The sequence below is a fragment of the Eublepharis macularius genome, chromosome 2, assembly GCF_028583425.1.
Source record: "Eublepharis macularius isolate TG4126 chromosome 2, MPM_Emac_v1.0, whole genome shotgun sequence".
Classification (NCBI taxonomy): domain Eukaryota; kingdom Metazoa; phylum Chordata; class Lepidosauria; order Squamata; family Eublepharidae; genus Eublepharis; species Eublepharis macularius.
In genome coordinates this window covers 66,546,872-66,569,552 of record NC_072791.1, presented here as the reverse complement: position 1 = coordinate 66,569,552, position 22,681 = coordinate 66,546,872, and the positions used below count along the sequence as shown (strand labels likewise).

The window sequence follows — 22,681 nt, the reverse complement described above, 5'->3', positions numbered from 1 at the left end:
TATATATTCTTTACTCTATGAGAAAGAACTCCTTGTTTATATTCCACCTGTGTTTTTTGAAAAGCAACTGTTCAAGGACATCTGTAGCCTTGTGCCTCAAACTTCTCACTCTTTTTAGTGCATTTAAACTTAACTGAAGAGTAAATCTGAAGCAGATTTTAAACTCCGAGGTGGCCAAATGAGGAGGAATATGGGTTATTCATCACTTAAAATGAAAGCAAGCCTCTCTGACCTCTCTTCATTTGACTTCAGGGAAAAGTACAAATTGCATTTGAGGTATTCAGAGTATTTTATGCAGCCAAAGGATTAAACATGGGCAGCCTCATTAAAACCAACCAAAGTTTATTTATAGAAGTCTATACATTTGTAACGAATGCTGCCAAGACATCAAATGAATTAAAGCAAATAAACCCATCCCCTCCCAATGAGCCATTGTTGTTGTCACTCACTGTCACATGCACTTAAAGAGGAGAAAACGTTACACCTTCATAAACAATCAATTCCATAACTATTTGAGGAAAAAATACTCCCTCAAGGCATTATTCTCAGTGAAAGAACAGATGGTGTACAAGGACTGGTAGGCCATGACCTCTGTTCAGGTCAGAATCTTTCATTGGTGAATAGGGGATAGTTCATTCGTTTTTCCTAAATACATCATCCCCTCCTCGTTTCTGTAGCTCCATTAAGAAAACTGTTGCATTATTTACAACTTAAGGATGTCATCCATATTTCAGTTATAAAGCCCAGATTTCAGCAGGCATACCTTTGCTGCAAAGGTCTGGACTGCCATCAGAGCAGAGCTGGTGAAAACTCAAGGAAGTTATACATTTCAATCTCTGCTTGCTCTTTCATTCTCCTATTTCCTAACTTTTGTAGAAATTGGTAGGCTATTAAACCCTGCAGTAGTTTTACAATATTTTTCTTTATCAGAAGTGTTGGTGTTGGGGAGACTGGCTACTACAGATGTTGCTGGCAAAAATCAAGTGAGGCCAGCTGTGTATCCACATCATGTGTATCATGATAGTGCCCAAACAGCGATACATTGGCAGATTCAAGAAATTCATTCTTTAAAAAAGTTAGAAGCACATATGTAAATAAGAGATCAGAAGAGCGAGCTCAAGGAAGGGCAGTTTGGGAAAAAAGGCAGAAAAACAGAATGATTACGTGTTTACACAATAGTCCACAAAGTGGGTCACAAACTATGGACTATCTAGTAAATAAAGCCACACAGTTTACAGGACCTGACAAGAACTGCTTCAGGGGGAGGATTCTGAGCTTTTTAAAATCCTCTCTTCACTTCATCAAGTTTTACACAGTTCCATATCTTCCTAGTCTTAAATAAAGAATTACAAAGAAAATGCATTAAAGCATTGATAAGGATCAGAGCCACAAGATTCAAACTTCTATTCAGATGTAAGCAAAACAGTTTGCTGGGCTTGCTTAAGAATGCTTTATGCATGTTAGGGGTTTTCCTTTTCACCCAGAGTGAGAAAAGCAACCTTAATTCAGGGCACTTTCCAGAACTGGCATTAGAGTAATCTGTCAGATCACCGGTGTGTGTATATAGTTCTTAATGCAGTATAACTCACTGTATTTTATTCTGAAGAGCTCTTTGATAAAATGCCATTTATTTACACTTTGATCTTTACACCTGAGTGATTATCAAGCAGTCATCTTGTTCCTATTCAGACATTCCATACATACAATTCTTGTGCTAGAATTCCTCTGCACATGTTGTACCAGTTACATATAGGTCAAGGAACTGCCCTTCCATATTTTCCTAGTTTTGTTTTCTACTGTATCCTTCCCATTCAGCAAATCAAGGTTTTGTTTCGTTTTTAAGTTTAAGCAAGAGGCAAATAAAAAAAAATTCTGGCCTGGAAAAGATGAGGTGACCATGAGGGAAAACAAAAGCTCGATGACAATATAGATTTTGTAATTAAAAAAAGAGAGAGATCAAGAGGGAAGAAGTTGCCCCACCTCTCTGATAAAAGGGAAATTTAGTATTACGTAGTACAGATTTTACAAAGCAAGACACTGGAGGAAGGAGAGGGGAGTAATTTTTACAAGTCTGTGCAAACGGAGAAGAGTGAAGTTGCACAATTATTGTCAGCCAGACTCTTTTTTGTTTAGTAAGAATTACTTTTACTAAATTGCTCTTGCTGTTTTGGATGCTCCAATGTAGCTGGTAGAAATTCAGGACAGCTGTAAAGAACTGTGACAGATACAAACAGTACTGCAGGCTAAAAATGATAAAAAAACCACCTGAAAAAAATTTGCACAACCCGCCCACCCCCACAAAAATGTACACTTTCAACCTAACTCAGTTTGTAAAGATGTCCTTCTTCAAAGCTGGGGGCCAGGGGGGAAAGAGTAGGGAAAAAGGTGTAGGTGACTTTCAAGCCCCAAGAGGCCTTGTGCCAGTTTCACTTTCCTTGCCTGTGGTGGTAAGTCAGCCAAGAGTGAACACTGCTTGTGCCTCCAAGAGATTCCCTGCAGAAATCCAGACTCCAGGTTAACACTGAGTATTGATAGCCAGCCAACCAGCTGTATAAAAAAAAATCCCCCCAAAACCCTAAATAGCACGGATCCACACGTGTGGGTGGCAGGAGGAAAGGGCAAGAAGGGAGATCTATACAGTAAAGAGTCAATGGTTTATATTACAGATGGCTGGCAATTTTGAAGAGTCTCTTCCCAGCTCTGTTGCTGCTCCAACCCCAAAGGGCAAACTGAAGAGGGAAGGAACAAAATAATGGACATCATGTTGCATGCAGGATCAGAAGCAGCAGAGAGTGGGTATGCTCAAATAAGTCCCCGCCTTTTCTTGTAGTCCTCCAGGTTCAGTGACCGCCGGGGTGCCCCATCTTTTGCAGGAGGAGCCTTGGAGGTGATAGCCAGTGTTTTAGACTCTGTTGGGAGATGACACAGATCAAAACTTTATGCAGTGAAATCTTGGCATGAAAGAAAGTCTGGTTTCAGCCTATACTGTTCTTGCAACTGAAGCAGTAATAACAACAATTATTATTCACATAGACAAACAAAGCCTGCTGATGAAAAATCAGCATGGCTTTCTGCAAAGGGAGTCCTACCTCACCTATCTATTGGAGTTCTTTGAGAAAATGAACAAGCATGTAGATAACAATGACCTGGTATGCATTATATACTTGGACTTTCAAAAGGCTTTTGAGAGGGTTTCTCACCAAAGACTCCTAAGTTAGTTTTGCAGCCACAGGATAAGAGGATGTGTCCTCTTAGGCACTACCGGCGCCAGGGTCTCTGGTGCCTGCGGCAACCCCCCTCCTGCGCGTACACAGCGCACACGCGCCACAGACTGCGCAATGACGTCATTGCGCAGCGCAAGCCGGGGCATTCGCCGGCGGATGGCTGGGGTGGCGTGGCTGCTGCGCCCAGCTAGGGCGTGTGGTGGCGGCGGCGGCAGCAGCAGCAGCACAGGGCTGGCTGGCTGCAGCAGCTGCGGGCCAGCCACACCAGCTCCACGGCGCACGCCTCCGCCCCCGACACCCCCTCTGGCACCTCTCCAGGGCCCTCGCGCCTGAGGCCACTGCCTACCTAGCCTCTATGGGCACGCCGGCCCTGCTCTTAGGGATCAAAATTGGTTAAATGACAAGAAGCAGAGGGCAGGAATAAATGGGCAGGACAGTTCTCTCAATGGAGGAAAATAAGAGATGGAGTCCCACAAGGATCAGTATTGGGGCTGGTGCTATTTAATTGGTTCATAAATTATTTGGAACTGGGGATGAACAATGTCGTAGCCAAGTACACAGATGTCACAAATGTTTTTAAGACAGGGAAACCCAAGACCAACTGTGAAGAAATCCAGGAGGATTCCACAAATTGGGCGAGTGGGCAACAATGTGGCAAATGAAGTTCAATGTAGGACAGCTTAAGTTGATTCACATTAGAACAAAAAAAATATTCCAACTTCAGGTATATGCAAATGCTGTCTGAACTTGCTGAGGGAAAGGGACCTGGGGGGTCAGCGTGGATAGCTCAATGAATGTGTCAACTCCGTGTGTTACAGCAACAAAAAAGACAAACTCTGTGCTGCTATTAGAAAAGGGATTGAAAATAAAACAGCCAATATTATAATGCCCCTGAATAGATCCGTGGTGTGGCTTCATCTGGAATACTGTGTGCAGTTCTGGTCACTGTTATCTCAGGAAGGACACTGCAGAGCTAGGGAAAGTCATAGACCAGGGGCATAAAGCCTCAGAACCCAAGAAAGCACTACACGGTGTTATATTACATACAAACTCTATTCAGTGCAGTCAAAAATATATGTACAATGAATTACAGTGAATCGAATAAATATATATATCAAAGCAATCTCATCAATCATCCATTTGTTCTGTAACATGTGCAGTCCCAGTAAAAAGTCCAATCCTGGTAGGCAAACCTTCAATGAATACCAAGTTAATATCCGAAATCCAATAATTTCAAAGGCTGAGTTGTGGCCTGAATGTCCAACCAGAAGACTGGCCAGGAGATTGGCAAGTTAAAATCCGAAATCCAATAATTTCAAAGGCTGAGTTGTGGCCTGAATGTCCAACCAGAAGACTGGCCAGGAGATTGGCGACAAGCCTGCCAGCTATTACTTCTGCTCGTTTCGGCACTTCTTCTTCATAGCCAATTATCAACGAGGCCAGATCATATGATATCAAACCATAATAGGATGCCATAAATCTTTCTCAGGACCGTTACAACAGCTGATCGCAAATAATATTAACTTGCCAATCTCCTGGCCAGTCTTCTGGTTGGACATTCAGGCCACAACTCAGCCTTTGAAATTATTGGATTTCGGATATTAACTTGGTATTCATTGAAGGTTTGCCTACCAGGATTGGACTTTTTACTGGGACTGCACATGTTACAGAACAAATGGACGATTGATGAGATTGCTTTGATATATATATTTATTCGATTCACTGTAATTCATGGTACATATATTTTTGACTGCATTGAATAGAGTTTGTATGTAATATAACACCGTGTAGTGCTTTCTTGGGTTCTGAGGCTTTATGCCCCTGGTCTATGTCTGTTTGGTTCTGGAACCCTACCGCTTGTTTTTGGTTCGAGCTAGGGAAAGTAACAGAAGAGGGCAACCAAGATGAGTAGGGGTTTGGAGCACCTTTCCTATGAGAAAAAGCTGGAATGTTTGGGGCTTCTCAATTTAGAAAAGAAACTACTAAGGAGGACATGCTAGAAGTTTATAAAATTATGCACTGGGTAGATAGAGACAGGGGGAACTTTGCCTTCCTTTCCCAAATACCAGAACTGGAAGGCATCCAATGAAGCTGTTGTGCAGTAGATTCAGGACAGACAAAAAAATTACTTTACACAACAAGTGATTAAGATGTGGAATTCACTACTAGAGGATGTAGTGATGGCCACAAAAATACCTAACTTTAAAAGGCGATACATTAAAGGGGATACAGACAGATTCATGGAGGATAGGATCTATCAGTGTCTCCATACTGAGAGGCAGTAAACTGCTGAATACCAGATCCAAGAGACAATATCAGAGGAAGACCTTGGCTTCTGTGCCCTGTTGGTGGCCTTCCATAGTAACTGGCTGGTATGAGAGAGGATGATGGAACGAATGGATCACTGCTCTGATCCAGCAGAGCTCTTCTTGGATAATATGCTTATATTACATTAAGTACAGACCAATTTTTGTTCTCTTGCTCTGGAGAGGTGATAGACAGTAGGCTGTCACAAAACTAAAAACAGCATCTTGGTGACAAATGCAGAAGAAACTTAGGGGTTGGTGTAGTGGTTAAGAGCAGTGGGACTCTAATATGGAGAACCAGGTTTGATTCCCCACTCCTCCACTTGAAGCCAGCTGGGTGACCTTGGGTCAGTAACAGCTCTTCCAGAGCTCTCTCAGTCCCATCCACCTCAAAGGGTGTTTATTGTGGGAATAATAACAACATTGTAAACCGCTCTGAGTGGGTGTTAAGTTGTCCTGAAGAGTGGTATATAAATTGAATCTTGTTGTTATTGCTGTTATTTCTGTCCCACACTTCAGTGTAGTTTTACTTATTTACTTCAAAACATCTCTTGTAACGTACTTCCAAACTAAGTTGTAATGAATGTGACATACTGGATAAACTGACAGATTAGAAATGGCCCTTTTTGTCAATGTAGTATAATCAATATTAGGTGACTTAGTTCCAAGCCATTTTTAAATAATTCCTAGTGTTACATGCCATGTAATACAGAAAATAGGTATTACATGAGGATATGTCGGCAATTTATTCATTAATGGAACAGATAAAAAGCACGTTATTTCACCTGTCTACAGTGTATCCTCTTGTACTGCTATCCATGTCCTATGACTCTGGCACAGAGCAAGTTTGCTCAGCAAAGATCTCAGCTCTGTAGCAGCCACTTAAGAGAAAAACCTATGCAATTTTTAGCACCTGAAAGTTGCCTTTGTGCTAGAGAGTGGTCCCTTCAAGGATCTGTATGGAAAGAGTACTATGAACAAGTACGGTACTGACAGCAGCCAATATGCTAATAGCAGGTAAGTTATGTGAATATAAACGTTCAACATTAAAACTCAAGAGGTATTTTTTACTCCAATACTCCCTGGTGGGTTCAATTGTTTGGGACGAAAAAGAACCCCTGTTACAAATTTAATAGTTTTATTATGAGGCTGTTTAGTACCCTATACACTTCTTTGTTTACAGAAAAAAACCCTAAGTGGTAAAGGGTTAAACTTGTGAGATACAGTTTAATAATCTGCAGGCGCTACTATTCTAAAAGGAAAAACTTGTAGAGAAGTTTCTATGCATTTCCAAGACAAAGTGCAACCAGGGATGAATTTCACGGGTTATTTGATTAAACAAAATCCATAGTAAGCAACTGAAACTAATTAAAACCCCAGTATATTTTAATAAAAGAACAGAAAACCTCTGGACACTGTCATTAGGAAGGAGCCAGGAGCAGCCATAGGAAACATTTGTACAAAATTCACTTTTCCATTCACAAACATTGATTTTTTTCCCTCTAAGAATTTGACATTTTCCACAAGGCAGCAGAAACCAAAATTTTCCTTCACGTTCTACAGTTAACAGGCCACAACAGCACTACTCACCTGAGCTGGGAACCTGGAGATCGATCTTCACATCAAAATCATGCACTTTGAAGAGGTCCTCTGAGAGGTCACTGGCTGATTTTGAATTCATATCTTTGTCTTTTCCCTGACTCTGGAACAAAGTAAGAGGCTTTCAATATTAAGCAGCTAAGGCAGGTGGAGTCTGAAGGAAACACCAGAAAGTTTATTATGTTTGAATGGTTCTGGAATGCATCAGTCATCTCACACACTAAAGAGAACCCATTCTGTTCTTAGACTTCTGTTTCCTATTCATATGCCTAAAAATGCAACTGTTTCATGAGGTTACAATTCTATTAGAATTAGTTGTCTACATTATAGGATAAACACTCATGAAAGAAGCTAGAGGTTGTGTGCACTTGCCTTGTTCACATCCTTTGGAGCATCTGGCAATACACCAGATCCGTATTTTGCATTCAGTTGGGCAAGGATAGCAGCTTGGACAGCAGGATCTCTAGACTGCAACAGGAAGCAGAGATTTAGTATCAACTCAATACCCTACTGTTCTTCATACAGGAGCAAACAAGCATACAACTGTACTTGTTGAATGGGACGCAGTAATATATGTATAGTTAGAATGATAAAGGATGTCTTTTCAGATCTAGTGTTTTCAGCTATTTTCAAAGAGTGACATCAATATTCTGGTTCAATTATACTGGATTTGGTCACAAATACATCATTTTGCTGACGGAGGCTATAACACACTGTTCTTCACTGAGATAGGCAATGAGAAGATGACAGGTTGGATTCTACAGGCTACCAGTGGAATGCCATCAGTTCAACTGCTAGATCAAGACTTGGTGCAAGAATCTTAAGCAAAGGCTGGGAAGGGCTTGAACGGCATGGTGTGCTATGCCGTGCACTAACTGAAGGAGCAATTTGGATATGAAGAACTTCGTACAACACTAAAATAAGTAAAAGCAGCCCTTCAAATATCCTTTTGATCAATGTATAGTCCAACCCAGACACCACTGTCTTATGCTGATACTACTTCAGCATTATACACAGCACTGTGGATAGCATTGTTCCAGATAATCATATTCACAGGCCACTTTGACACATGAATAATCTACTGTTTATCTCCTGATTTTACTTACATTGGAGACTATTGTGGGTTTGCACTGCCGCCTAGTAAAGGGATCCATTTGCTGGTTTTTCATATTGTGGCTTTCAGCCTGCACAGAAAAATACAAAATATTCAGTCACCTTTTTCTGCTCTGTTTGGGTTTTCCATAGCATAGCTTTACACATGAACATAAGGTTATCTGTCCTACAAAGGATCAGAAACTCCTTTAGCCAAGTATCTGGCTCACAGTACTGCAATGTACACTATTCCTTAAAATGGAGATAGATCAAGATGGGTAACCATGTTAGTCTTCCTGTAGCAGTAGAAAAGAGCCAGAGTCTAGTAGCACCTATAAGACTAACAAAATTTGTGGTAGGGTACGAGCTCTCGTGAGCCACAGCTCACTTCTTCAGAAGTGAAGCTGTGAAGAAGTGAGCTGTGACTCATGAAAGCTCATAGTCTACCACAACTTTTGTTAGTCTTACAGGTGCTACTGGATTCTTGCTCTTTTCTACTATTCCTTAAAATGTCTGGGATTAAACACAAAAAAGGCAGTGACAGGTTTAAAAATTTATATCCCACTTCCTCAATTTCAAAGTAGTTAACAAAACCAAAACACATTAACAAACGTATTAACAAGTATCAGTAGTAAGCTGTGTTGCCCAATTATGTAATACAGATCAGAGCCCAAAATCATAAAAAACATTTTTTGAAATAAAAAAACCCCTTGGAATAGAACTGTTAGATGATTTCTAAAACTGCCTAGCATTGGGGTTTTATTAACTTCCTCAAGCAGGCCATTCCAAAGAATTAGCACAGCAATGAAAAGTCGTTGGAACTCACTAGAGAAGACTGAACCTGATTTCGCAATGGAATGATGAGCAACATTTGTTGAGAGCGGCTCATGGGTTGGTACAAGGAGACACAGTCCTTAAGTTCACACAACAAACCATTCTGGTCATGGGAATGAGCATTAAGAGGATCCACTTGCATGCTCCCTCCCCTCCCCTTGTGCTGATAGAAGACTCTTCACTTCCACTTTCCACAGCATATGGCGGTTTGTCACTATACTCAAATCACAAACTATGATTTTGAAGGGTGGTCGCCTCCCTGCATCCTAATCACAGCCATTTCAGCAATCAGGCAGGTGTGACGTGTTTCCTTTTTTTGTGAGACTGAAAGCTCTTCCTTTCCCAAAGGCATTGGCTTTCCAATCTCCGGGTTTGCCCACATCATGCATTCCAGACTCAGCTTAAATAAAAGTTAATTTTGTTAAGCTTAAGGAGTGTTGCAAAAAGCATAAAGCGCTCTTACGCAGGCAACAGACATTAAAATAAGAAAACCTTACTGCTTCAACATGTAATCTGACTATTTAAAACTTGAGAGCTGGCTACCTAAGCATCTCTGTTTGGCATCCATTTGTTGACATCCATTAGATGGCATCTCAACCAACTATTAGAACCTGAGCCCCCTCCCATGCCTAGCTGGTTCAGCATAGGGACATGCTAAAGTTATGAATAGCATATGGCTTTCAGCTTCTCTCTGGCATACTTGCATGATGGTCTGAGCTTGGTTGAGGAAAGCTAGCTCAGAGAGGAAAAGAATGGAGAGTGAACTGGGTGAGCTGAGAAGCCATCTCTTCTAGGACTCAGCGCATCATCTGGCAACTCAAGAGTCATTCAGGGCCGAGCTGTTAATTAGCATTTCAGCTGTGTGAAAATCTAGGGAGTGCAGACAGAGCGTCTCTGAAAACAGTCTCCCAATTTGAATCACTGGGGAACTCAGCGACTGCTCCGCACTGCTCTGGGCTGATTATTAGTCAGCCCAGCCACCACATATCTGAACTAGGCCAAAGCCTGACAACACTTACAATTCTGAACCTGAGTTCAGCCATTTTTTTTACCAAAACCTGGCTTTGGACTGATAATTTCCTTACAGTTTATTCTCTTGCTTCCAAAGCAGGATTAATAGTTTGTGATCTGGATGCAGCAGTAAAGTACAACTTGTCACAAAAACAGAAGTGATTCATTTTTAGGTACTTGTGAGGGAAAGAGGGACCACACAAACCCAGGCTCACTCCCATAACAAACCATGGGACTGTGTAAACCAAGCTAGTATGTTGGAACAATGATGTTTTCTTTTCACTTAACTGTGTATGATCCCTATAACTGGGATGGGGATGTGTGGGTGTAAAGGGAAGCACAACATGCATGTGACAGGGAAGGCTAAAGATGAAATGAGCACTGAGCACTCTTTTGCTTCTAGCAATTGCTTCCTCTCCGTCCTAGGCTCTTTTCCTCTTCTGCATCACTAGGAATCTTTCTAGGTTAAAGGTGGTTTCAAAATGCAGATGCAGGGATGTAGAGCAAAGCCCAAAGCAGATATATCTCCCTCACCATCTCAGATGAAATATTCTGCTGGCAGGGAAAGATTACATCCAAGAGATGCAATTTTATTTGCATAATCTTGTTCTTGCAGATCAATAGGTTAGTTTCTGCAAATAGCTATTACTACATGCCGTTTTACTGTATTTATATTATGAACAAGCTACATTTGAAACCAACAAAATTACAACCAGAGCAATCCTTGCTTATTATAAAGTATCAAGCAATTCTCTTTATAAGACTGATGAAACTGTCACCAAGATGGCACACGGCAAAGCAACAGCTTCTCCTGAAGAATTAGCTTAGGTGGTTACCTTTTCTGTGACCTTTCTACATTGTATGTGTACTTCTCCATGATTATTACACTCACCACTAAAGCCTTTTCAGACTCCACAATGTTCCATTCTCTGTTCCTCTGATTAATGTAACTGCAAAAAAACCCCACAGTGCCAGTATTAACATAATTCACAGAGACATTCCCTTAAATTCTTAACATGTTAATTCATCAGTAATAAGATGGAGAAAATAAGCATTAATTGTCTGCAAATAAGATTAGTAACCATAGGGTTTACTTTAGAAAGAAGAAAACTCAAAATTTCTGCAGAAGTCCAACTTGTGGTATGTTGTTTCTGGCCAACCATTAAATGTCAAGATACATACCTAATGGCTGAAATATTTTTTGTTCGCTGACGATCCAAGGCTTCTGCTCTCTCCTCTAGCTCATTAAGCTGATCTTGAATCTGTTTTGCCCTATCTTGGTCTCCCATGTCCTCTGCCATTGCCTTCAACAAAGATGAGTTTGTTAGGCCTGACCTATCACCACAACACTTGTTATATGGGTCAGAGTTCATTAAAAATCTCATCAACATATTATCATGCTAACATTAGATCAAGTAGTTCTGTTGTTCATTAGATAAAATGGGATAAACACCGATCAGACACACAAGGCAAGAAGAACAAACATCAGTACAGTGATTAATTTTAACTTGCTTAATGGACCATTATTTTAAGAGTGCTGCCAATTAGCAGTTTACCACTACTGGGGTTGATACAAATTTTTTAGGGCTGATGGTACAAGTTGAACAATCTGTCTATACCTTGTACCAAAAATGAACCTCAATTCAAGGAAGGCACAATCAAAGCATTCACTATAAACAGGTAATTTTGGGAAAGAACTCAAATCAGGCACTAGAAAAAATTGCATGAAACTGCATTTAGAAAGACTATTTTACTCAAGGTTGCCTGAACCCAGGGCCACCGTTTTTTACCTTTAGAAAGACCATTTTACTCAAGGCTGCCTGAACCCATGGCCACTGCTTTTTACCTTTTCTTTTAATAGCTGCGTTTTCTTCATGGCGTAGTTTGGTGGAGCTTTTCGGAATCTCTCTTTTTCTTTTACAATCTATAAATGGAGAACAGGAAAATTAAAATAAAATGTGTAACCCTGGGATTCCACAAACAGAAAGCCATCTGGTTTCATTAGCTACTATAAGGCTGCTCTTTACAGCTGTCATTCACTACATTCAAGCCCACACAACCTAAGATCAGTTCCCATATCACTTCATTTGTGGCCCATTTAAAGAAAATGTTTCCCTTTAATTTACATACATAATACTGGGGTAGTTAAGTTCTTCAGAACTTGTTCATATATCATATCTTGTTTGCTGGATGCAAATCTACTGGTGATTCACTAGTGGTGAGAAATTCTCTATACCAGGGCAAAACTAATTTATTTTACAGGTAGATGTTTAAAAAAAAAAACCCTTAGTCTTCAGTACCTCACCCATAACTACTCATAATATCAGTCCCACTTCAGCTGTGATTCATGCAGGTTTGATGTAAAAAGTGATACACAACAGTGGCATCAAAATGGAGTCCAAACAGAGCCTTGCACCAGGCATTTCCCTCTAAAAGTAAAACCTCTAGCCCATCTTATATTTACAGAACCAGAATCTGGCATCTGTGAACATCTCCTCTTTAAAACCTCACCTACCTTTCCATTATGAACCTTCAATTGCATGGTTCCAGCTCAAAAGTACATTTTCTTCATTTACCTCCTCAATGTCCTGGTCATTAAACTTATAGTTGAGGGCTTCTTTGATGGATACTTCCTTCTTGTTTATTTCATCTAATGTGGGTAACTGCATCCCAGCAGAAAACATCTAGTTATAAAAGAAAGAAAGTGCTTCATGTTTTCATTTACGGCTCAACATTTTAAGTCTTGGCAAAAGATATTAAGAGAAACAGGTTCTGAGAAACTTACAGCTTCCTTCCACTTCATGAATTCACTCTCTGTGAATTCTTGATTGGAGACAAACTCTAATCGGAAAACACGCTGGTCATTGCCATGCCTGTTCAATAAAAAAATAATTTTTAATCAGACAGGTGCATAAGAGAGTTGTTCCTTCTAATGTCTAGAGAGGAGATAGTGGTACAGATGCACAGAGTAAAGGGTGCTCTACACCTCACTGCTAGTGTTAGCCATTCATCAATACAGCAGACTATATTCCTGGTTGGATCATACCAGTTTTTCTGATGGTGGAAGAGAGGTGAAGTGCCTTTGACATTCGCAGGCTTTTGGGACCCCCGAGAGAGAGAGAGAGAGAGAGAGAGAGAGAGAGAGAGAGAGAGAGAGAGAGAGAGAGAGAGAGAGAGACCCAGTCTTGTACTCATAGCACAGCAGACACATCCTGTCTCACCTACTCCAGTACTGCAGGTGCTCCATGTGTTCCACATTTCTATGGATGTCACAAAGAAACCATTTTGAAGAGTTATTTACCAACATCCTATCCTTAAGAAGAGAATTTGACATTCATACTCTATCAGAATAACAAATTCTCAAAATGAATTCCAGGCATCCTACCTTAGCTGTAATCCTTTGTTTGTCCGGGTACCTCCAAGTTGATAAACCTTTGCCGTTTCTACAACACCAGTTATTTCTGCCACCTACAGACAAAAGGGAGAGAAGAACATGAATACTTCTATCTACATCTTTTCTAACACAGGAAAAGTCTTGAGGGTGGGCAGAATCAACAAAGAGAGAGCAGAAAGGAGCTGCAGCAAAAGTACAAGCCCACTGTCACTTCCTTCAATTTGAAGCACAAAGGTTGTATACCGAAAAAGGCAATTTAATCACACCATTTAAAATGCAATAATTGTCTAATAATTGTTTAAAATATGGTAATTGTTAAAGTAAGTTAAGAATGGCAAGGCATTATAACAGGGTAAATAATACAGGGTTACTGTTTAGTATATTACTAGCTTCCCATTCCTCACATCTTGGGAAACTAACTTTTCATGGCTCCAACATCTTAATAATAATGAACAAATACAAAGAAGGAACATCTGTGGTTCTTAATGCTGTGATGATGATCCTCCACCATCTTCCCTGCTTCCCAAGAGTACCAGAGAGGCAGTGGGGGATCTGCATGTGTGAGAGAAGGCTTTGAGTTTCCCAAGCCCTTCCCTCTCTTCTTTGCCTCTTGTAAACTGCCACCACTCAAATGCTCCTCTGTTCTGCTATCTGTGGTTTGAGACACAGACGCAGGCAGTGTGTCTGTGAGTTGCTACACACACTCCCCCCCCCCCGCCTGCTAAATGACTTCAGCCCAGTCAGGAGTTCTTAGTCTATGCACGGAGAGCGGCCAGGTGCTTTGGGTATCAGTAATTGGTCACTGTTTGAGATCTTTTTCTGCAGACAGAGATCTTTATTCACTAACAAACATTTCTAATTTCTAGGAGCACAAGAACACAGGAAAAACAGAACATTAGCACGAATGTTACAGAAGACGAATAAAAAGGAACAATGTTAACAAGCTATAACTAAGCTATACAAGTCACCGAGTGTAACGGTATTCCATTTTGAGGAATGGACACAAGCAAAGCTGGATCTGTGAAATAAAGACTGATCAAAGCAGACTTCACTCAATTTCTCCTTGTTACCTGGCTCGCAGGCTTCCACAAAGTACGCTACAATTTTTAAATCTTTATCTCCTTATTGGGAGGGTTTCTCTCTGACCTCTCCTGAACTTGGGTTCCAGTTCCCATGTATGCTGCCCTGTATCTCTCCCCAATCATATCAAAGCTCACATCCTCAACTTTTACAGGATATCCACAACAGTTGTCTATCTTGCTTCTTCCTGGCAGATCAGCAAACCATCATCATCATCATCATTCTGACTCATCCTTTGTCTCATAAAAGGTACCCATCTATTCTCAGCCTGAAATCCAAGGACTATATTGCTTTGTTCCCTGGAAAGAGAGTGACCTATCTGGGGGTCAGTGCCTCTTGTGTCTTAATCAAAATATTCTGTATTCCATTATCGTAACATATGCCAGTGGAAGTTAGGCCCCACTTTCAAAGACAAACTCACCCTGTAAACTGGTTTGCTGTTGTGGTTGCCTATGCCAATGCGCACAAAGCAGCCTGTGACTGTCTTGGCAAAAAAAGGCATGTGACACCAACGCTCCAGTTTGTGCCGAGATAATCGAACCCGATTCAGTTCTTCAGGCAAAGACACTGGTTGTGATTTGGGAGGAATTTCTTCTTTCCTAGTTCAGCAAAGAAGAGAGAAGACCATTCACACCATCTGAAACCATAGTGCTATATGCTAGGAACTAGAAACCCAAAGCAACACAACTCTGGACAACCAAGTTCATATTTCTATGACACCATTCTGACCTCCCTCATCCAGCACCAAGTATTACAGTGCAAGTGACACAAGATCAAAACTAGTATATCCCCCGATACTTCCACTGTGGTGAAAATATTGGTGAAAATTAGGAAAGAGACCAGAATCGCTGGAATAAAAGAAGGAAAAGGAGAATATAAAATGAAAAGCTATGCTGATGATGTTGTTATATAGTGAAAAAAACCAAAAGACTCCCTGAAATTTATAATGAAATAAATAGAAAGATTTGGATTATATTCTGGATATAAACTGAATAAAAAGAAGAGCATTTGTTATCGATAAATAAAGATGAACAAAAGGAGAGTAGTATATGCAACAAAATGGAAGGCTGAACTTTGTCCAGATGTGGCTGAATAGATGAATAAACTGTATGCTTATGTGACAATGGCTAAATTAACCTCTTATATGCAAAATAGGCAATTTCAGAATTTCAGGAAAAAGGCTGAATATAAAATGTCGAGTATAATATATTTTAACATAAATAAGTGGGGGGATGGAGAGGAGAAATAATCTCTAATGTTACTTTCTGTTATACTTTGTTACATATTTTGTTATCAATATTATGTTCACTGTCTAATGTCTAATGTCAATTTGTTAATATATTTTGCTTTTGATATTTTTCTACAGTTCAATGCTATTTTGTTTTAATAAAATAATTTTTTTTAAAAAGTATACCCCATGTTTAGATGGTAAGAACTACTACATAAGCCCAAAGTGTACAGACTCCTCTGCTGAAGACAGAATCTAGGATTACAAACTGGAACGGGCTCAAATCCCTTTCCCCTTACCCTCAAACACAAAGGGTTATTTTGTACTCACTCTTCCTCTTCATCAGAAGACGAAGACCTGGATGAATGATCAGTCTTCTCACTAGATTTATCATCTTCCTCCTCCTCTTCATCATCCGAGTATACTTCGCTAGTTTTTAATGGCTGTTTCTTTGCAAGCAACTCTGCTACAAGGGATAAGGGAAAAATAACTTGGGTTTTTGTTCTTTTCTCCTAGAAATGTCTTTAAATTGAACTACAAGCAAAGCAGATAGATATCCCAGATATCCCAGCTTTCATCTACTACTAGTGCTGCTTACTGAAGCAAAAATTAAGAATTTTCTTAAATTTCAATAGGCTTAGCTGCCTATACACTGGCTACAGAACCACGCAAGCAGAAGTACACACATGAAGGAGCCACATGGCAGAAAACTCTGAAACTGAGGAAATTACAAAAGCAACTTATGTGTTCTGCTGCTGGGTGAAAAATAAACTTGAATTTGATTTTTAAAAAACTGAACTGGCGGAGACTGACCAAGAGAGAGATCTTGGAGTCATGATAGATAACTCACTAAAAACGTCAGCACAGTGTGCGACTGCCATAAAAAAAGCTAATGCTATGCTAGGGGTTATTAGGAAAGGGATTGAAAACAAATCAGCCGGTATCATAATGCCTCTCTATAAATCGATGGTGAGGCCTCATTTGGAGTACTGTGTACAGTTCTGGTCGCCACACCTTAAAAAAGATATCATAGCACTGGAAAAAGTACAGAGAAGGGCAACTAAAATGATTAAAGGGTTGGAACACTTTCCCTATGAGGAAAGATTGAGGCGCTTGGGGCTCTTTAGCCTGGAGAAAAGACGACTGAGGGGAGACATGATAGAGGTTTACAAGATAATGCACGGGTTAGAGAAGGTCGAGAAAGATGTGTTTTTCTCCCTTTCTCACAATACAAGAACTCGTGGGCACTCTATGAAATTATTGAGCAGTCGGGTTAGAACAGATAGAAGAAAATACTACTTTACACAAAGGGTGATAAACACATGGAATTCGTTGCCACAGGAGGTGGTGGCAGCTACAAGCATTGCCAGCTTCAAGAGGGGACTGGACAAATATATGGAGCAGAGGTCCATCAGTGGCTATTAGCCACAGGAGATAGATGGTATTCTCTTTGTGGGGAGGTGGTGCTCTGTTGTCTTGGTGCTGGAAGGAAGGCAGTGGGAGGGCTTCTGGTGTCCTGGCCTCACTAACAGTCCTTTAGATGGCACTGGATTTCTAGCCACTGTGTGTGACAGAATGTTGGACTGGATGGGCCACTGGCCTGATCCAACATGGCTTTGCTTATGTTCTTATGTTCTTATGTTCTTATGTTTTGTTTAACAAGTTTCAGTTGTTTCTTAAAAATGACTGCTAAACATGTAAGATTGTAACCAATGTAACACAAATAGAGCTGTGTTTGCAGAACAAGGTTTCCTGTCTCCACCTACAGCCCAATGCGACCCTGTTACGACCCCTTCTTTCTCTTGGGTAGATTTTGTCTTTAATCTTTCCCTTCTACCGTCTGGGTAGATTGCTGCCACCAGGAATATTATATTCCAAGATATTTTTTTAAATTTCCTTTTAGTAATGTGCCTAAGCGTCAGGCTCCTTCGTGGCTCTATGTGGCCCTGAGGATAGGAATGGGATATAGCAATGACAGATACCCTGGGATATAACAAAAACAAAGTATATTTTTATTTTTTTATGTTTTCATGTTATTTCTAAAACTTGATGGTTTCAAAGAGTAGTTCTCAATTCTTAAAGTTATTTTCTTAAACCCAGTCTCACAGATCTTTTCTAAGGCTTCACACACAGCTTGCCTGCTTTCTCCTGACTGAATGTTCTTTCACAAACATACTGAGATCAGGTTTCTACATAGGTTATATTTCTCTCAGTAATACTTAAACATGCTCAGGCAGCACACAGCTATCCGCTCTTTCCCTGACTCAATATTTCTCTTAGAACTGCTTAAACATGGTCAGGCAGCACACAGCTAACCTCTCTTTCCCCTGACTGAAACTTCACTTTCCACTCTCAGTCTAAAACTGCATTCACTCCGCCCGCACTCTCAGTCATCAACCAATCATATCACTCACCCCTCTCTTTCACCCCCACTCTTCACCTATATCACACCAAGCATTTAAAGACACATGCACACATTAACTTAAAATCATTACAGACCCCAACCCAAACAATGCCACCAGGGAGCAGGGATCGTCCAAGAACAGCAGTGTGATGGGTGTATCTGTGTGCAGTGGGAGTGGGGGGGAAATTACTATTTGGGCAAACACAGGACAAAGGAAAAGGGACAGGCTACAGCAGAACACTAGAAAGCAGAATCACCTTTCCAGTGTTGATTCCAAACAGCACACCTGTACAAAAACCAGTCATGGATGCATACTGTAAGAGACACCCTACCTGCAATCATGACCATTGTGGTATCTAAAAATAAGCAATGCACTGTATATCATTTTCTGAGACAGTAAAAATATTAATATTTAAGAAATTTATGGTATATATCCCAAATTTGTTTAAAGGCTCTATTGAGTTTTTAAGTCAGTTTTCTATTATTATAGCAACAATTATCTAAATTATAAAGAGAAAATTTTGATTTAAATCAAAACAGTGAAATTAGCCTTTTCACTAGGTGATTTAAATTCACCCACTTCATTCCACTGTGCAGAAAAATACATCCTACTATATACCTTGAGCATATCCAGGTTGCTCTGCAAATCTTGGCTACAATATGGGATAGGGTAAAGGGAGCAATATTTTGACATTTCCACAGCTCAGCTGTCAAAATTATTTATATAGTCCCATTAACATGTTTTACAGGATAGAAATTGGCTTCTGTCCTTAAGGAGCTTACAATCTAAAGCTGAGATAAGGGAAGCAATGGGGGGTGGGGGGAAGAGAGAAAGGAGACAGATCTGTTTATTGTGGATAAAGATGCAAAGTCTTACTTTCATTAGGGAATGGGTTACAACAAGTATGTATCCTGGGAGGCAGTTTAAAGTAAAGGGAGACAGCAAGAACTTGAGTCCTGGATTGCTTAGGAGAAGGATGGGTTTCAGGGAGGAGACCTTTAGATGGCAGAGAGTGAAGCAACTGGAATAGTAATGCAATGGGATACAACAGCAGAGAGATGTGGGGTTGGATCCTGTGGTTACAGAAGTCTCCCATGCTCTCCTCCTTCCCCCAGCAGTCCTTTCCAACTCTAGGAAATTACCTGCTTCTTCGGCTAGCACAGTTCCTCTGACGGAAGAGGGGATGAGGGGACAATTTCATTGCCTTCTCCCTCTCCACTGCTTCATACCAACCTGTATGCTTATTACACTACATGATTCCTGTAATCCTAGGAATAAATTTCCCCGTGTCAAAAGGGACTGCTGGCAGGGAAGGGGAACACAGGAACAGTCTGAGACCCTTGCACCTGTGACCTGGAGGACGTAACTCAGGATGAGGTAAGGTGAGAAAAGGCCACAGAGGACTCTGAAGGTAAGGGATAGGATACTATGACTCCCTTGTACCAACTTTTCTTTCCAAAAAAACCTTTTTTCTTCACCAGAGGAAGTCTTTCTCCCACAGAAAAAGTAGTTCTTCTTTGGAGGAAGTCTCTCTCCACTGAAGGAAGACTTAAAAGGAAAGTCATATCCAACTTGAACTGTAAGGATCCTTCTCTTCCAGGCTGTCAGAAGGCATGCAAAGCTGCCATATTTGCAGGTTTTCTCTTGAGGATGTAGAGCATAACCTGTCATTTTGAAGGCTGAAAAGTATAACTGTAAGGATTAGATCCAGCAACACAGTTCTGTAGCTGGAGGGGGAGATTTTTCTGAGAACCAGTTTGGTGTAGTGGTTAAGAGCGGCAGGACTCTAATCTGCAGAACTGGGTCTTTCAGAGCTCTCTCAGCCCCATTGTGAGGATAATAACAACACACTTTATAAACTGCTCTGAGTGGGTGTTAAGTTGTCCTGAAGGGTGGTATATAAATCGAATGTTGTTATTATCATTTTGCCTCTCCCACTGCAGAGTTCCAAGTCTCTCTCCATGCTGCTTCTGGCTGTCCCCCAGGAGCAGTATTTTGGGCTGGGGTGGCATTGGGGGCTGTAGCAGGAGGAAGGAGGTTAGAGAGGCACGCTCTACTTATGGAGAGCCCTTCTTTAAGGAGAAGTTATTGCTGGGTCCGTTTTGTTTCATAGAGGACATTGTTTTTCCTTAGGCAAATCTGTTGAATTATTTGTTAAGTACCAACATGGTAAGTATCAACATGTTAAGTACAAACATGATTGATTTTTGCAATGCATTCTAAACTTTATGTAAGGGCATTGTTTACATTTTGATAAATAATTCTAAAACCTATTAATTCAAGTGTGAATGGCAAAGGTCTGAAATAGAAGAGATAACACTGTGACCATTAAGAAAGGAGGAGCAGATAGACAGACAACAAAAATATTTTAAATATGTACTGGGAAGAACAGAATGCTTCCATGCTCATGTGCTCTGAGGTAACAAAGATGAATAGAAGATAGGATTTAGCATTATTAAAAAATGAACACAGCTTCTCCTTTGGGATGTCATTTCAAAGCACACGAAGCTTACAAAACAAGTTGTATGAATGCAACTTCTACCTGGTGCATTGGAGAAAGCACATTCTAGTACTTGAAATCACAACCCAATATAGTTCATGCTTCATCATGGTAAGGCCAAGGATGGTTTAGTAGATTAAAATTGGGTTAAACTATTAAAGAGCTATCGTCTTATCTCTTCAGTCTGAACAAACTAAACTTAAAAGACTATTGCATAAAGGCCACAAGAAACTGTGCTGAATAAAATTATGCGAGCAGAAAAAAGATACAGCAGTACTGTAATTGCAAATGAAATGCAACCATACCTCTTGGGACAAGTATCAATTGACAAATACCTTGGTGAAAAGTGCCGTCAAGCTGCAGCTGACTTTTGGTAACCCCACAGGGTTTTCAAGGCAAAATAAGAACAGAAATGGCTTGCCATTGCCTGTCTCTGCATAGCAACTCAGGACTTCCCTGGTGGTCTCCCCTCCAAGTACTAAATAGGGCCAACCTTGCATAGCTACTAAGATCTGACCAGCAACTTAAATAGAGGGTTGCTTCTGGACATCACATTGCAACCATATTATATGAATTAAAAAGGCACTGTTTAGAAAGGAACAGTTTAAAGAATAACACAAACAACAAAAACTTCAGCATAAGCCTTGCAATGTACCTGTCCTGTTCTTCCTTTTCTCTCTTTCTGCTTTCAGCTCTTCCATGGCTTGGGATTTCTTGTCCAATTTTTCATCTCGCTTTGACCGCCGCTCTTTATTGTGTGACATTACCTGAGAAGATACACACAACCCTCTTCAGTAACTAGCCTCAGCTCATGCATGAAAATAACTAAACATACATCCATGTGGCCTGGAACATAATGCGAAGATTATGCTGGCACAGATTGGGTATGGCCACTTACACAGGACAGAATTACACTAAATAACCTCAAGATAACTATTTTTCCTCCATCCATTTACACAGCTGAACTAACATTTTAAAAGTTTGCTTTAATCATCACTAATTTGCATTGATGATGGAAGATGATGATAGAAGGAGAAAGACAAATTTAAAGAAGGAATTCCGTAATTTTGGTGCCATGACTGAGAAGGGCCCTTCCCTGGTTGCTGCCTATCCAGTCTCAGGCAGAAGGGACACCCAAAGTAGGGCCTTGAGAGATGACCATAGTAGCTGGGTAGGTTCATATAAAAGTGGACAATCCTTAAGGTAAGTGCCCCAGCTGTGTATGGCTTTAAAGGTCAATACTGGAACCATGAATTGGGTCTGGAAGCAAACTGGGAAACAGCGTAGATGGAACAAAACTGGGATGATACTGTCCCAACAACCCTCTCCAGAGAATTCGGGCAGTAGCATTCTGCACCAATTGTAGCTTCCAGATGCTCAATGGTTGCCCCTGTAGAGCATATTGCAGTAGTCTAATCTAGATGTTCAGGGCATGCAGCACTGTAGACGTAAAGGTAAAGTAGTCCCCTGTGCAAGCACTGAGTCATTACTGACCCATGGGGGACATCGCATCATGACGTTTTCTTGGCAGACTTTTTACAGGGTGGTTTGCCATTGCCTTCCCCAGTCATCTACACTTTACCCCCAGGAAACTGGGTACTCATTTTACCGACCTCGGAAGGATGGAAGGCTGAGTCAATCTTGAGCCAGCTAGCTGAACCCGGCTTCCGCCAGGATCGAACTCAGGTCGTGAGCAGAGCTTGGGCTGCAGTACTGCAGCTTACCACTCTGCGCCACAGGGCTCCTCAGCAAGATCTTTCATAATAACATTTGCTTTATATACCGCCCTTCAGGACAACTTAATACCCACTCTGAGCGGTTTACAAAGTATGTTATTAGTATTCTCACAACAATCACCCTATGAAGTGGGTGGGGCTGAGAGAGCTCTGGAAGAGCTGTAATTGGCCTAAGGTCATTCAGCTGGCTTCAAGCGGAGGAGTGGGGAATCAAACCCAGTTCTCCAGATTAGAGTCCTGCCTCTCTTAAGTGCTATACTAAACTGCCTCTT

The 22,681-nt window shown here is 40.8% G+C and overlaps 1 protein-coding gene across 1 annotated transcript in view; it reads right to left on the bottom strand.

The window, feature by feature from the left end:
- Window positions 1–325: 325 nt before the first annotated feature.
- The window catches only part of RTF1 (RTF1 homolog, Paf1/RNA polymerase II complex component), a 44,211-nt gene continuing 21,855 nt past the window's right edge, over window positions 326–22,681 (bottom strand). The window contains 13 exon segments of the mRNA XM_054971041.1: window positions 326–2,909; window positions 7,121–7,232; window positions 7,502–7,597; window positions 8,236–8,313; window positions 10,959–11,016; window positions 11,249–11,370; window positions 11,913–11,990; window positions 12,643–12,750; window positions 12,852–12,939; window positions 13,452–13,534; window positions 14,962–15,139; window positions 16,099–16,234; window positions 21,329–21,440. Coding sequence (XP_054827016.1) covers window positions 2,803–2,909; window positions 7,121–7,232; window positions 7,502–7,597; window positions 8,236–8,313; window positions 10,959–11,016; window positions 11,249–11,370; window positions 11,913–11,990; window positions 12,643–12,750; window positions 12,852–12,939; window positions 13,452–13,534; window positions 14,962–15,139; window positions 16,099–16,234; window positions 21,329–21,440 — 1,356 coding nt within the window. The 3' untranslated portion in view covers window positions 326–2,802.